Genomic DNA, 13572 nt, shown 5'->3' with positions numbered 1-13572 from the left:
ATTTTGGTGTGTAGATCAGTCAATATCTTTCAAAGAATTTGCCCCTCAACAGTACAAAGTTATGTCATCTTCTCTAAGTTCTTCTTATTTGTCTTTTTCTTCTGAATACAACTCCCCCTTCAGTCCTTTGTGAGGACACAACATATCCTGTACATATCATCGGTCAAAAAACAATATTACAGTAAACTTAATGTTTTGAAGCACCATTTGCATTCCCTTGGTTAACTTGTCTATAACCTGGTTACTGATACCTTTCATATAACTTTATAAGACAACTTCCATTTTTTTACATTCACCTATGTTGATTACGTAACATTCTAAGAATGATGACACAAGAAATGTGCAAAGATGCAAGTGACAACTATTAGTATTATCCACAACACCACAGAAAATTGCAGGAATATGGATACATGATAAAGCATAGAGTTTGCAAGTAAACATCACACTTCTAGAAGCACAGGCTCCCATTCTCATTTGCTGAAAGCTTCCCAAAGCACCTTTTTGTCCCCTCTTTCCCCTAGCAGTCACCCGTGGCCTTAGTGCAAACTGCTGAGCCGCAGTCCAAATGACATTGCCAAACTTTGACCTGCTCCACGCAAGGCCACAGCCACAAACACGGGCCTGTCTGACAGAACAATGACTTATTATTTCCCATGGCGTCTGACGCGCTCCTGCAGAGGAACCGAGACTGGCGGACTGCAAGAACGATAACTTGGAAAACAGGATACTTCAAAGTGAAGGTTTCACCTGGTATGACTAATGCCTGTAGTAATGGGATACAACCTTGCACACTGTCATAAGAAATAAAAGTATAAAAGATAATAATACTTCACAATTTCCTTGTTTTCTGTTACCAGTTGTAATTGTAGGAGATTGAGAGAAAGACATCTACAATCTTTCTACCATTTCCTCCTGTTGCATCAACAGAAATACAGTAGTCAGGACAACAGTAAAAGGTCTAAACGTCTTTCTGTTGCCAGGTTTACAATTCTGGCAGCCAACCCCTGTATGGTCTGTGACTTGGTGTTGGGGGATAAACAATGGCACAGAATGAACTCAGCTTATCCCAGCTGTTTACCCATATAATGCCATAACTCACCCAAGCTAAACAGTGCAGTCAAACGAAAACAATGAACAGAACCTTTCTCTCCTGCCTTATCTTCGTGGATAATTAACAACGTCCCATACATGTGGAGCATGTTGCACAACAGACAAATAGGGACTTTCAGTTGTGAGCCAGACCATGTTTAAGAGTTGTCAGCGTGCTTTTATGCACACGAACCCCGGGCAATGGTAGAAAATGGCCTTTGTCTGTGGGGCAACATGCAACAAAGGGCAAGTTGGCTGGTTTTTGAGATGAGAAGAATGGATGGATCTAGGATCACAATACAGGCTAATTAATACCTTGGGGATCGAGCCCTGACCATGGCAGTGTGGGTTCAAAGGTCCGATGTTACAAAAATATGACTTTGTTCACACCTGAGTTAAAACTACAGGGGAACACTGGCATCATACAGGTAGATTCAAATATGAAAAGAAAAGGTAACATTACTTGGGACACAATTGACTCATACAATATCTTAAAGTGAAACGATTCAGGCCCCTTTACGAGCAAGTTATACTATGACTTGTGCTTGTAATGTGCACGATTGTATAACTCCGAGGTAAGAAAGTTTCAGCCTAATGCCTACAGGTAGATAATAATTCTATTACCCAATTCTACACTTAATAATCATATTACACTATCACAACATATTCACTTAACAATCTAAACACTATAATACAAACTGTACTCAGGATCCATATACGTTTACCTTACTACCGCCAGGCTTGAACTTTTTATAAAAAGAGATTATATAAGGATCACATATCTCCTTTGTTAATGTACACACATGTATGAAAATTGGTAATGACACTTCTTTCTGCCAAGGGCTTGGCCAACTTTACATTGACTGACGGCACTGAATAGATATCAAGCCACTCAATAAACTGTGATGTATTCATGTATGCTGAAAGCAAAAGGCCTTGTTAACAAAATATAACTCAAACTCACCTTTAAATCACCTGTATTTCATTGTCATTTGCTCCACACAAACCAGCTATGTTTGTGGCTCAGACTATTTTTCTTGACAGAGCGCGAAATGTATGTTGACAACAGGAACTGGATCATGAAGGGACATCAGCAAACTGACATCTACGGAAGGCGGGAAATCTGACCATTCAATTAGTGGACGGATACTGAAACCGTATCTATCTATGGCAAACTGCAGGTATTGTTTAGCCTCCACCAGGCCTTCTTAAGGTGTGCAATTCTGCAAAAACAGTTGGTTGTTGAATGATAAAAGGGCATCATTCCCATATTGGAATTTCTTGATCAAACCTTACTCCAGTGGCCAAAATCCCCTGACAAATATTACACCTACTGCAAGCATAGTTAGTCTGGTAGAGACCCTAGGTATTGTTAAAGTTTAACTGACTGGATACTGAAATGATGCGAAAAATATTGAGTAATGCAATAATACTGAACAAAAGTAAACCTGCATATAACTAGCAGTAAATTTGAAAATAATAAGTCCTAATAATTTAGAAGAAAAAAAGCTCAAAACAAGGCGAACTTTGACCTTTAATAACAAATACAGATCAAAACTAACGAAAATGTCAAATACAATCTGTTTCTTATGTTTACTATCATCATTTCATTAATGATAGTAAATGAAATGGAGCGTAATCATGTCTGTAGTAATAAGTATTGTTCAATGGATTGGTTAAGGTACATAGGGCCTCCACAAGTTTGACAGAAGTAGTCTACTACTACAGACTTTAGTTTTGGGCATGGTGACTTCCCGCCATCTTGAATTTCCCCGGGAACAATGGCTGGTGCTTGGCGACAATGACAGATCACACAGGCGTGAAACGATGTGGAACCTAAACCGGCGCTGCTTCCATTTGAGCCCTCTTTGCCACAAGGGTGGGTGGGAACTAGAGGACAACCCTGGGATTGTTCTATTAATCTGCTGCTGTTTTGCTCACTTTACACAAGGCTGCCTGTGGTAAACCTAGCTTCACATTCGTACAACTACAACAGTTTGAACACTCTTTCTACAACACTGTATCATTCAAAGTCACCTTTGCACTTTGACGATCTACACATCTTTCTCTTCCTTATAATATAATGCAAGTCATAGGCCTTCAGTGCCATTAATACATCATTTACCTTAGATTACTTTACAAGCAAGTTCGTCTACTAGGCAAGTCTCTTCTACAGCTCGTAGACCTCCTCTACTGCAACAAATTACAGTTACTTGATATATTTCTAGCCCTTTATAACATTTGAACTTTCTTTAACCTTAAGAACACTGATGTAACCATTTGGCTACAAATTCTCTATCGGTCACAGTGTTAGGTAAATGTGTACATACATGTAGTCAATTATGAACAATATGAAAAAATACAATTAACTGAATATGATATAAGATATTTGATGTTTATCTGGTTAGCTTTAATCTTGACCCAAACACAAACACAGTGAGCCTCCCAAGGGTTGTTTTTGCCAATCCTTAAGTCTTCCTCACCGTAGGTAACCTTTAGTATAAACATCCTGAGACAGTGGTCCTTTGCAATCCAGAAAAACAACAAACAGCACTTGTACAGGTGCTGATGGGAAGTCTGCTACCTAAACCAGGTAACCTACCTGAACTTCAGGTGTACAATTAAGGGGCAACACAATGTGAAAACATGATCTTGGCTATCTACTTCAGCATCGACACAGATGTAATTGATGAAGGTAACGACCGGATATCTGTCTGCTTTTAAGCTTTCCATCTGAAAGACTTTGGACTTTATTTGAGCAAGATCCCATGTCAAGGATATGTTGGGAGAGAACAAATCCTTACTTAGGTCTCCATCTGGCAAGAAGTGGACATGTGATATGTCAACTGTAAAATTCTGTGAAGTTCTAACTGTTCCATTATCATGCTGTTTACAGGTCCTCTGATGAGATGAATGGCTTAGAAAGGCTGAGAAAGCAGACATGAATACATAATTGCTATCACTCTTCAACAAATAGAAATAAATGTCAGGTCTTCATGGAAAACTGGAAAAAAGGCAAAATTGGGCCAGTCGACCACACAGCTAAGATCCCGCTCATAACAGGATTGAAGAACAGGGATTTCGCCACGATGGGATTGATCCAAGTTTACAAATCCTGGTAGGAACAGTCTGAATCCAGCTTAGGACTCACTCATTCACTCACGGCCCATAACCACAGCTTAGGAGTGATTGGGATTTATCTCCAATCACCTTAGCCACTAACAAAGACAAATTAGGTAGCAAAACACACTTCCAGAGATCTACAGATATCCTCATTTCCCTACAAGGATACATAAAAAAACCAACCCATGTAAAACAGCTACTATGGGACAATGACCTTTCACCTCTGAAAGATCCTGCTGCTAAGTGGACTCTCCCATGAACCTGACACCATCCTACTTAGAGTGAACACTCAGTAGAGATACACACTTAAAACATCTCTTCCCATAACATTCACCATTTGATGTAACAAGCACTACATAGTAGAAGTACGTCCATGAAGGTTATTCGTCCAGGTAATGAGATATACAAGACAACAGTTACTCAAGCAACTGGATAGGTTTGGGAAATGGTCAGACATTTCCGGTGGCACCCACAATCTGCCCATTGACCAAATCACGTGGACAAAAGGTGGTGGATGCTACTTGCATCTGAAACATCTGACCATTTCCAAACTGTATCCTGTTGTTTGACCCCAGAAGTGATTTTGAAAGGAAACGTTTTATAAAAATTTACCTGGACTTGACTTGGAAAGTGAAAGTTACTGGGAGAACAATGATGATAGATGCAACAGGTCTGTATCAGACGCAAGTGACTTGGGCAACTACGTAACTTTAACTAAAAGCTTTCACTAATACTATAGTAATACGTATGAAAGTGGAACTAAGAAAATTGCTAACACATTTGAGGACGTTTCTCTGAACAGACATCACTATAGCCATTGAAGCCCCACCCTCACACAAACACTGAAGTCCTACAGGTACATCCAGTCACTTAGCACACCTGTCCAATGTGACAGGTAAACCACCATACAATGCTGAAGACATAGGGGAAAAGCTGACCTGTTTTCTTAGGCTGTTGGGCCTCAGAAACTGTGCAACACCTGCAGAAAAACCAATCCCTGGCGCGCCCTGTTGGATTCGCCATCTGCCTAATCCGTCATCCCTGTTCCACCCCAGCTGACCTGTAGCTTACCTGGGTGTCACCTGAGACAGGTGAGATGGAGGTGGGGAGGCATGTTTTCTTGGACAGTGTGCAGATGGTAAGGAGATCTGGTGGGTAGTTAGGGATGACAAGACACGGGTTATACAGCATGGGTCACTGCAGACATCCTACCTTCCTGTGTTAACACTCAGTTGTAACCTTACAACATACGAATGTACATAGCATTTTAGCTTTGTCATAGCAAGCACCACCATTGTCTCCTGGTGCTAGAATCAAGCACAGAGGGAACAACTGGGCTCACTGGACATAGACATGGTGATGGGTGTCCACGTGTCTTTCCTGTGTTACATCACATTGGTGTTTTTCAGTCTCTAGCTAAGAAAGTTTGTCAGTGCAGGATAGCCAGTATATCCTCCCTGGTGTACTCTCCAAGCAGAGGTTGGACTCAAGCTGCTTTTTGACGTCTTTTAGGTGTTTTTGTTAGGGTTTCTGTTTTGTCCCATTTTCTTCGTGTTCGTTGGACTTTCGGTGTAACACACCAGCTCCGCACCACATATAGTAACACAGCAGCTGGTTATATTACACTGAGCGACCCATCATATTTAGAGTTTGCACATCTAGCTGTAACTGTAAGCATTGTTTAGATGAAATGTATGCTCTTATATCAGATAGTACTTAGTGGCAATGAGTTGCAGTCTCTCTGACAGTTCTGGGGAAAAACACATTTTTGAACACATCAATTCTGAGTTAACTACTCTGGTACTTCAAAAATAAAAGCATGACAACTGTGCATACTTTTTGGTAGTAAGTTTGCCTAACCCTTCCTCTTTCCAAGAACAGCCATTGTCATGAAAAGACCTTGACTTCGAGGAAATGCTGATTAAACAACATGTACCTGAAAAGGTCCACTGAAGAGAGCCTCATTACGGGGTCTTGACCAGCTGATTGATGACCCCTGCCTGAAGGCCAGGTGTGCAATCTTGCTGACCACAGCACTATAAGCCTACCATTGTTAAGGTAGCCCTAATCAGGGTCAGGGGTAAACAAAGAGTGAGACACAGGTGTTGTAGTACATCAACCCCCTTTCCATCTGCCACTGTTGGCCTGCCCATGATACTGTTAGGCACTCAGTTTAAGCATATGTCTCTATGTTGTGTCCTTAGGAAAGGAAATTAACACAACTTTCCTCACTTAACTTCAGTCAGTCAGGCGACAATGAGTGCCTAGCTTTGGTTGGGGATGTCCCTGGGATGGTGCATTGAATACAGGTCTTGTATTTGAGGAAAGCCAAATAAGAAAATATTAACCTGTCACAAAAGTCATCCCAACATTGGCTTCACATCACAGTTTGGTGGACTACAGTATCTTATATTCAGCTCAACTGAAGACACAACTGAATGCAATATATTGGGCTGTAAAGTACTGTTTTTACGTATTCTTTTTCTGTATTGATTCGTGTATTTTGTGTGAATAAATAAACATACAAACAAACAAGTATGCAAATCAGTTTGCAGTGCAATGATGATAACAAGATGTTAAAGTTGATCAAATGTCAGAGTTAAACATAACTAAATGCACAATAAAGCCTAGAAAGTAGAAGACTTGAACACAAACTTAATATTCAATGCTATCCTTCTTCCCAGAACTTTACAGTTGACAAAATTTAATAAGTGAAATGACATTTGAATGACTGTGATACGATTACCCCAGGCGACAACAGATAACATTTTATGTCTGCCTACAAGATCATTTACAACTGTGCCTGTAAATTGTTATTCATTTGCTGCTATGATTTACATACAGGTGGTCGATCATGACATTATTTTCAACTTATCACAGGATAACTACCTGCAGCTTGCCGCTCTATATAGCTTTGCACAATGATTTACAGGTTTTCACATACTGATATAGACCAACTCACTGAACTGTATTCAATACCTCTATGAATATGAAGGTATTCTTTTGGGTATATCTGCGTGTATGTATCTCTGTGTCTGTGTGTGTGTCCAGACATTTCTGTTCAGCACAACATAAGAAGCTCTGGATAGATTGCTGTACTGTAGTAAATTTCCTGTTATTTGCATTTTTTTGTCCTGGACATGCTAGCAGCAGCAGCTTCTGACTTTCTAATTACTGCAAGGTCTCTCATCACTGTTTGTGTCTAGCTAATATGTAACTAACCTTAAGGTATCCTACATGAATTACCATTTGGCTGAGTGAGAAAATGTGCAACTTTTATGGCCTCATATCTATTATTCTGGACATGTCTGGCTTGCTATTTCAAGCACACATAATCTTGAGACCATTAAAAAAATTGTGTCCAAATGTCACAAGCAAAATGATATCTATAACATTTATAAGTCACCTGCAGTTTTCTTTCTACCGTTCCAGGCAAAGTTATACACAATATCCTGATCACACCTCACTCACACTTTTAATTTCTTAGCTTCTGGTCACCTATGCACACTTACATCTATATCTGTCAGAGTCCGGTCCCAAGTTGGGTCTCTTCAGAACACACCATTAACATCCACACCTGGTCTATAACCTTATCCTTCAACTCCATCATTCAATGTCTCCAATCCTGTCCCTCATCACCGATGATGACCCATCCTCCATTACTGTATGGACCTTTAGTGTAGTGTACGGCCTTCCACTGTAAAGTATCTCACAAATCACACTAAAGGCCTTAGCCGAACAAATCCCGCTGCCTCTGTATAATCAATCACCCCACAGTTCTCTTGACGGGAATGTATATTATATCGGAACAGTTCAAAATTTAAACATATTGAATCTGACCTGAAGTCAAGTTCAGTATGCGCATTGTAACCATTCTGTAGAAGTACAGTGTACATCACAATGAATGATATAACATAGGAAACCATTTTACTTATATCAAATAGAAAGGTATGCAAGGTGAAAAGAACTGATAAAATTGTGCTAAATGAGTCACACATTTTGCTTTACAGGATTACAAAGTGACTTTGGAAAAGGCTTTTACTTTCATGCTCTCTGTGTTGAGATTAAACTTTCTATGCAATTCATGGAGGACACCAAACACTATTGAGAAGAACTGCCAAATAACTGCTGCCACAGTTTCAACTTCAGAGCTTTATGTTAAAACAGATGTTCAATCAAAGGGTCTAGCCTAGGATTGCATATTGTGGCATGAATTTGTTACTTTACCAGAAGGTTATGTTTTTGATAGCATTGTATCATATGTAAGTTTGTATGTATGTGGATTAGCAGCATAACTATTGATAGATTGTCATGAAATGTGGTATGATTAGGATTTGACCCTCGGATGCTGTACTAAGGAAAATCACCGGGAGCCTCCCTGTGATTTTCCTTAGTACAGCAACAGAACTTCTGGCTATGATATCTTGTGTGCTTGTCATATGATGGATAGATTTTGTTTAATTATTGAGAATTACCAGCTGTATACATGGAAGACAACAGGTGATGATAACCTTTTCATAATATTGTCACCCTGTAAACCAACCAACCAATCAATCTATCACCATGTTATAACATACAATCCCTAACTTTGCCAAAAGATATAACAATGTTGACAAACTGCATATCCTTACAGTGTGCACATACTTTCGCACCAACTTTTTATACATTTAACGATAACTTAACATCCAAAGCTCGTACGTTATGTGAAAGTCTGTGTAATATACAAGCCTTGGGATGCAGTGTGATAGACTATAAGACTTCTGCAGTTCAAACAAGATCTTTTACACATGCAGAATTGGACATGCAGACTTTTTTTTACATCTTTGAAATACATGTAGGTTCAAATTATGTGTTGCATATGGGTATTTTGAGATAACATTAAAAGAATACTGTACAAGTTGTAGTACTACAGAAGTGAAAGTACATGTATATGTCACGCTTTTGCAACCTTAAACCAGACTTTGTACCATGAGGATCAACGCAGATTAAGAACCAACCCCCTTACGCCCACGTACTTGTGCCTATGACATTTCCAGTACTAGTCCTAGCCAATCAAAGACCATCTGACGCTTTTGAAACTAAGTCATTCACACTAATAAGTCTGCGAGGGCAAAGTCTATCGACGTGTTGCTGAAGAAAAATATTCTGCAAGCATGTACGCTGTTGAAGTAGTGCAGTGAAAAACGAAGGTCACATTCATCTTATGTAAATATACAAAACATACAATTGTACTTCCTTGAGACAGGTCTTGATTCTGACCTGAGCAAGAGGACAACATGTAAAAGGTGAAGGAAAAGTAGTCCCATATCCTTTTTGAGGTTGTGGGCACAATGGGTTGTTATCCACTGCATCTAGTACAGTCAAACCTGTATTAGGGGCCACCTCTACAGAGGGGCCACCTGTCCATAGTGGCCACTTTTTGTCGGTCCCTTGGGTATTTTATCTACAAGTTGCCACCTCTATACAGAGGCCACCTGTCTATTGTGGCCACATTTGTCCGGTCCCTTGAGTGGCCACTATAGACAGGTTTGACTGTACTCTGGTCTAGAGCACAGTACTGGAAGGCAGTGCCCATCCCTCTCCTCTGACTCACGGCCTTTTACCTCCCCAACTGTCATTGATCGGGTAACCATTTCTACACCTGCGTGGAGGGAGGAAAGTTGCATTTCCCAAGAACACAGTGTCTAGACAGGTTGACAGGAATCGAACCTGTAACTTTTCCAACTCGTGTCTACTAGCTTAGCCACTACGCCATTTAACTGTAGAAATAACCTGATGGCATTTCACATTTACGACTGATCTCGCTTAGCGACAGCTATGCTGAGCCTTCCCAGGTTATAAATACCAATAACTGATACTTAACTGACCTCTTAGCAGATCATATTCACAGGTCATGCTATTTTTTTTCATTTTAACCAATAATTCATGAGTTGAGAAAAAGAATACGATATAACATTGATTATACCATCTAACAAAGTCAGGTGGGGAGGGGGGCAACTGTCTGTACATGTATAATGGCTACCCAAGTCAGCTGACGAGAGATATGAACAAGGAGAACATACTCTTTCCTTCCAAAGTTCCAATTATCTATAAAGAAAACCACACTACAAGTACAAGCATGAATCGACTAAAACCTTCAAAACATGCGCCAGTCTGCATCACTGAGAACTTTAGTATACCACATTATTGTGTCTTACAGAATTGGTCTGTTATGTTATGAGGTAGTTTAGTAATGTACAAAGTACAAGACTGAGAAACAAGAGAGGAACGATTTCAACAAAATTGAAGGGTACATCATTGAATGATTTTAATATTATCCAAAGTGCTATTGAAAGTAGCCAACAAAACTTATCATACGAAAAGAAAACTACATCCTTGTAAACTTACCAGAGCCCACCCATAACAGAAAAAAATGGAACACTTCGTCTTCCGCTGCTTTAAAAAAAGAAGTTAAACCCAAAATATTATAATATCTTAGCTAGCTTGTATTCCACCATGGTACAAGTAGTCCCTTGTGCCACTCATCACCATAGTATCTTGTACAGTACTATTATCTATATGTATACTTTTCTAAATACCGTTACATGTTGCAATTAGCCCTCCACCAAGAACTTGCAAATAAACTTGTTATTCATCTATTTTTGAACATGATGTCACTTCCTATGATGAGGACCTGTGGACACTACCACTGCCCCCCTCCCCCACTAATTGCAGCTCTAAATAAAAAAAAGTCATAATGATATGACATCCTGCATAGTAGCATCCTTGTCCAAAGATTTATCACTGAAAACCCAGGTTTATCAAAAATGTCAATTGCAAAAAAAGGATTTGTGCAGTTTAACGCCCTCCCACCCCTTGTCCTCCAGCTTTGGATGCTGTGCCTCTCCATGAGATGTTGGTGTAGAAGATAATTCGCGACATTTCCCGAGTGCATGCTTACAATCAAAATATTCTGTTAATGGACTTTGCAGTGGCCGAATGTTGTGGTCAGTGGTCGTCTAGGTCGTGCAATCAGAAAATGTCGCGATTTTCCACCCAAACTACATCTGCATGGAGAGGATGCTGGACCGTTTAGTGTTTCTTCATCCCCCCCTCCCCCACCCTCCCACCGTACAAACCTGCATTAGGAGTCCCCTGGTTACTCCCGAGGAACATGACCGTCAGCAGATGTGGGTACGTCTTCTCCAGGGCCACACACAGACTCTGGAAGGCGCTGGAGCCCCTCTCAAGCAAGAGGTCCAAAAGTTTCTCCACTTTTCCTCCATCATCTTGAGCTGAACTCTGAATATCCGAAACGTCTGTGGGAGTCAGTACCCCCGCCCCTTGGAGAGTATCCCACAACCTCTCTACCTTCACACACTCCACAAACTTGGCACGGTGAAGCTGCAACAGTTCCTTGTGCTTGTCTTCCATGATTCGCTTCCAAATCTTGGTCTACTCAGCCGGGAAGACGCCTTGCAAAGTCGCTGTGTTGCCGGTCCGTCGATACAAAAGTGGCGGCCATTTTGCAACAAAATTATGTCGCAACAGGCTCAAGTTGCAAATGCTCGCATTTCCGATTGTTACTGATTTTTTGCGACGATCAGAATGGTGTGGGAAGCCTAAACATACTTCTACGAGAAGCTTACATCTTCAGCTGTTGACCAGACGGCCTGGTGGACGACGATCTTGTTATGTTGTGGGAATATCAACTGAACTCCAAACTCCCAAACACGGCCCAGTCACAGTTGACCAAGTTCGCCATTACATTGACAACAGCTGCTCGCTGTCAATCATTCTAGGGTACGGCCTATATATGGAAATTCAGGTCAGCCGCCTACCAAATATGGGCATTAAAGCCCCGCCCTACCATTAATCAGCTCAATCACTGATGCTGACGTAGCTTATACTGCAGGTGAGGAGGTTAAGGGTCATAGGGTAGGCGTGGTTTACAAGGTGTGCGGCCTTACCTGGACAAGCCAGTGTTTTACACTGCCAGATGATCAAAACCCTCTTAACACTGAATTCGCAGCAAGAATTGTCAAAGGAACCATTAAGATATACATAAATGACGCAAAAGACACTGTCTAAGAACGATTTCATCACACACCTGTCTGGTATCACCACCAATCTCTGACCATGAATGAAACTGCAAATCCCGCTGGAGCACTGTTGTACGAACGTCGCCTATCGCTTAATGGAATAACTGCAGATAGCTTTTGTTATTCTTTCTTGAAAGCAAGGAGCTTTTATACAGCTGTATAAAAGCTCCTTGTTCAATGTAAACAGTCGCCTGAAAGCCAAGCATGTGACATCTCCGTTTTACCTACTAACGTTACTACTAGTGCACTCCACTGAGAAAAGGAAAGCCAAATACACACCTAATCCTATGCCTGCTTCACTCCTCTGGCTTTGATGCCATCTTACGCTACCGTTGTATCTGCTTGGAGATTAAGACTGAGTTATTTCTGAAAGTCTGGCAGACGAAAAGAAAACTGACAAAATGCCTATCAAAATACCTAAAACAAGCTGCAGTCTGATATTAATATAAATTTCTAATTGGAGAGCTTTACCCGGCCCCCGCTCTGCAATCAATAGCGAATGTAAAACGGAGCTGGTATACTTCAAGCTATGGAAACAACTCCTTAGTGTAGGAAATATATTTTGAAAAGTTACTGCGATTCCTCATTGGCAACATCCGTTGATGTACAGAATATGTTTTTGGTGATTTTCTCTTGATTGAATACGACTTATCGTAGGAAAACAAACATGTCTAAAGAACGGCTTGATAAAGTGTGCCTTTTACGATAAGTAGGTGTAGTAAATCTTTTGAACGCTAGGAGGCATTGGTGAAGGTACGCCAATAACATTTGTCAAGAATTACGTTCTCCCAAGATGAAATCGAATACGATTTTTGTTGTGAATTTTCCGTGAAACTTGGAAATTACTTATGAGCTACCTCATTCGATAGTAAAACTTTTTAAGGCTCACATGATGATTTCAGAAGTATTGATGATGTCTTCCTAGGTTTCTGACGCCACTGAGAAAAGGGTAGAAATGCCTGACTGATTGCTGTATTGGCAAAACTCACTAAGAATGGTTCATTACATCTCAAGCTTCGCTGAAGGAATGATCAATTATATCAATTAGATCTCGAGCTCTGGTGATCACAGAGCGGTAACGTTATTGTTTTGCAACAGAAGGGGTAGGTCGGAAAGAAAGGGGAGTCGGTTGATGATTTCAATTTTCTGTCGATTCATCGGTTCGCCAGGCAATTAAAGAAATTTATTTCTAAAGGATCTTCCTGAGTCTGTGCCATCCTGTGTTATTAAAAAATTCTTACAAAATAATTAATGATCGAAAGATTGTGGGGACAGGGGA

At 40.5% G+C, this 13572-nt stretch overlaps 1 protein-coding gene across 1 annotated transcript in view; it reads right to left on the bottom strand.

The window, feature by feature from the left end:
• Positions 1 to 12730, bottom strand: part of LOC118411727 (disks large homolog 5-like) — a gene marked incomplete in the record, with an annotated part of 47774 nt that extends 35044 nt beyond the window's left edge. Inside the window, 1 exon segment of the mRNA XM_035814209.1 lies at positions 11331 to 12730. Within this exon segment, the coding sequence (XP_035670102.1) occupies positions 11331 to 11625 (295 nt within the window).
• Positions 12731 to 13572: the final 842 nt, after the last annotated feature.

Source organism: Branchiostoma floridae, chromosome 3 (genome assembly GCF_000003815.2).
Source record: "Branchiostoma floridae strain S238N-H82 chromosome 3, Bfl_VNyyK, whole genome shotgun sequence".
In the NCBI taxonomy this organism is placed as follows: domain Eukaryota; kingdom Metazoa; phylum Chordata; class Leptocardii; order Amphioxiformes; family Branchiostomatidae; genus Branchiostoma; species Branchiostoma floridae.
This window is presented reverse-complemented; position numbering and strand designations above follow the sequence as displayed.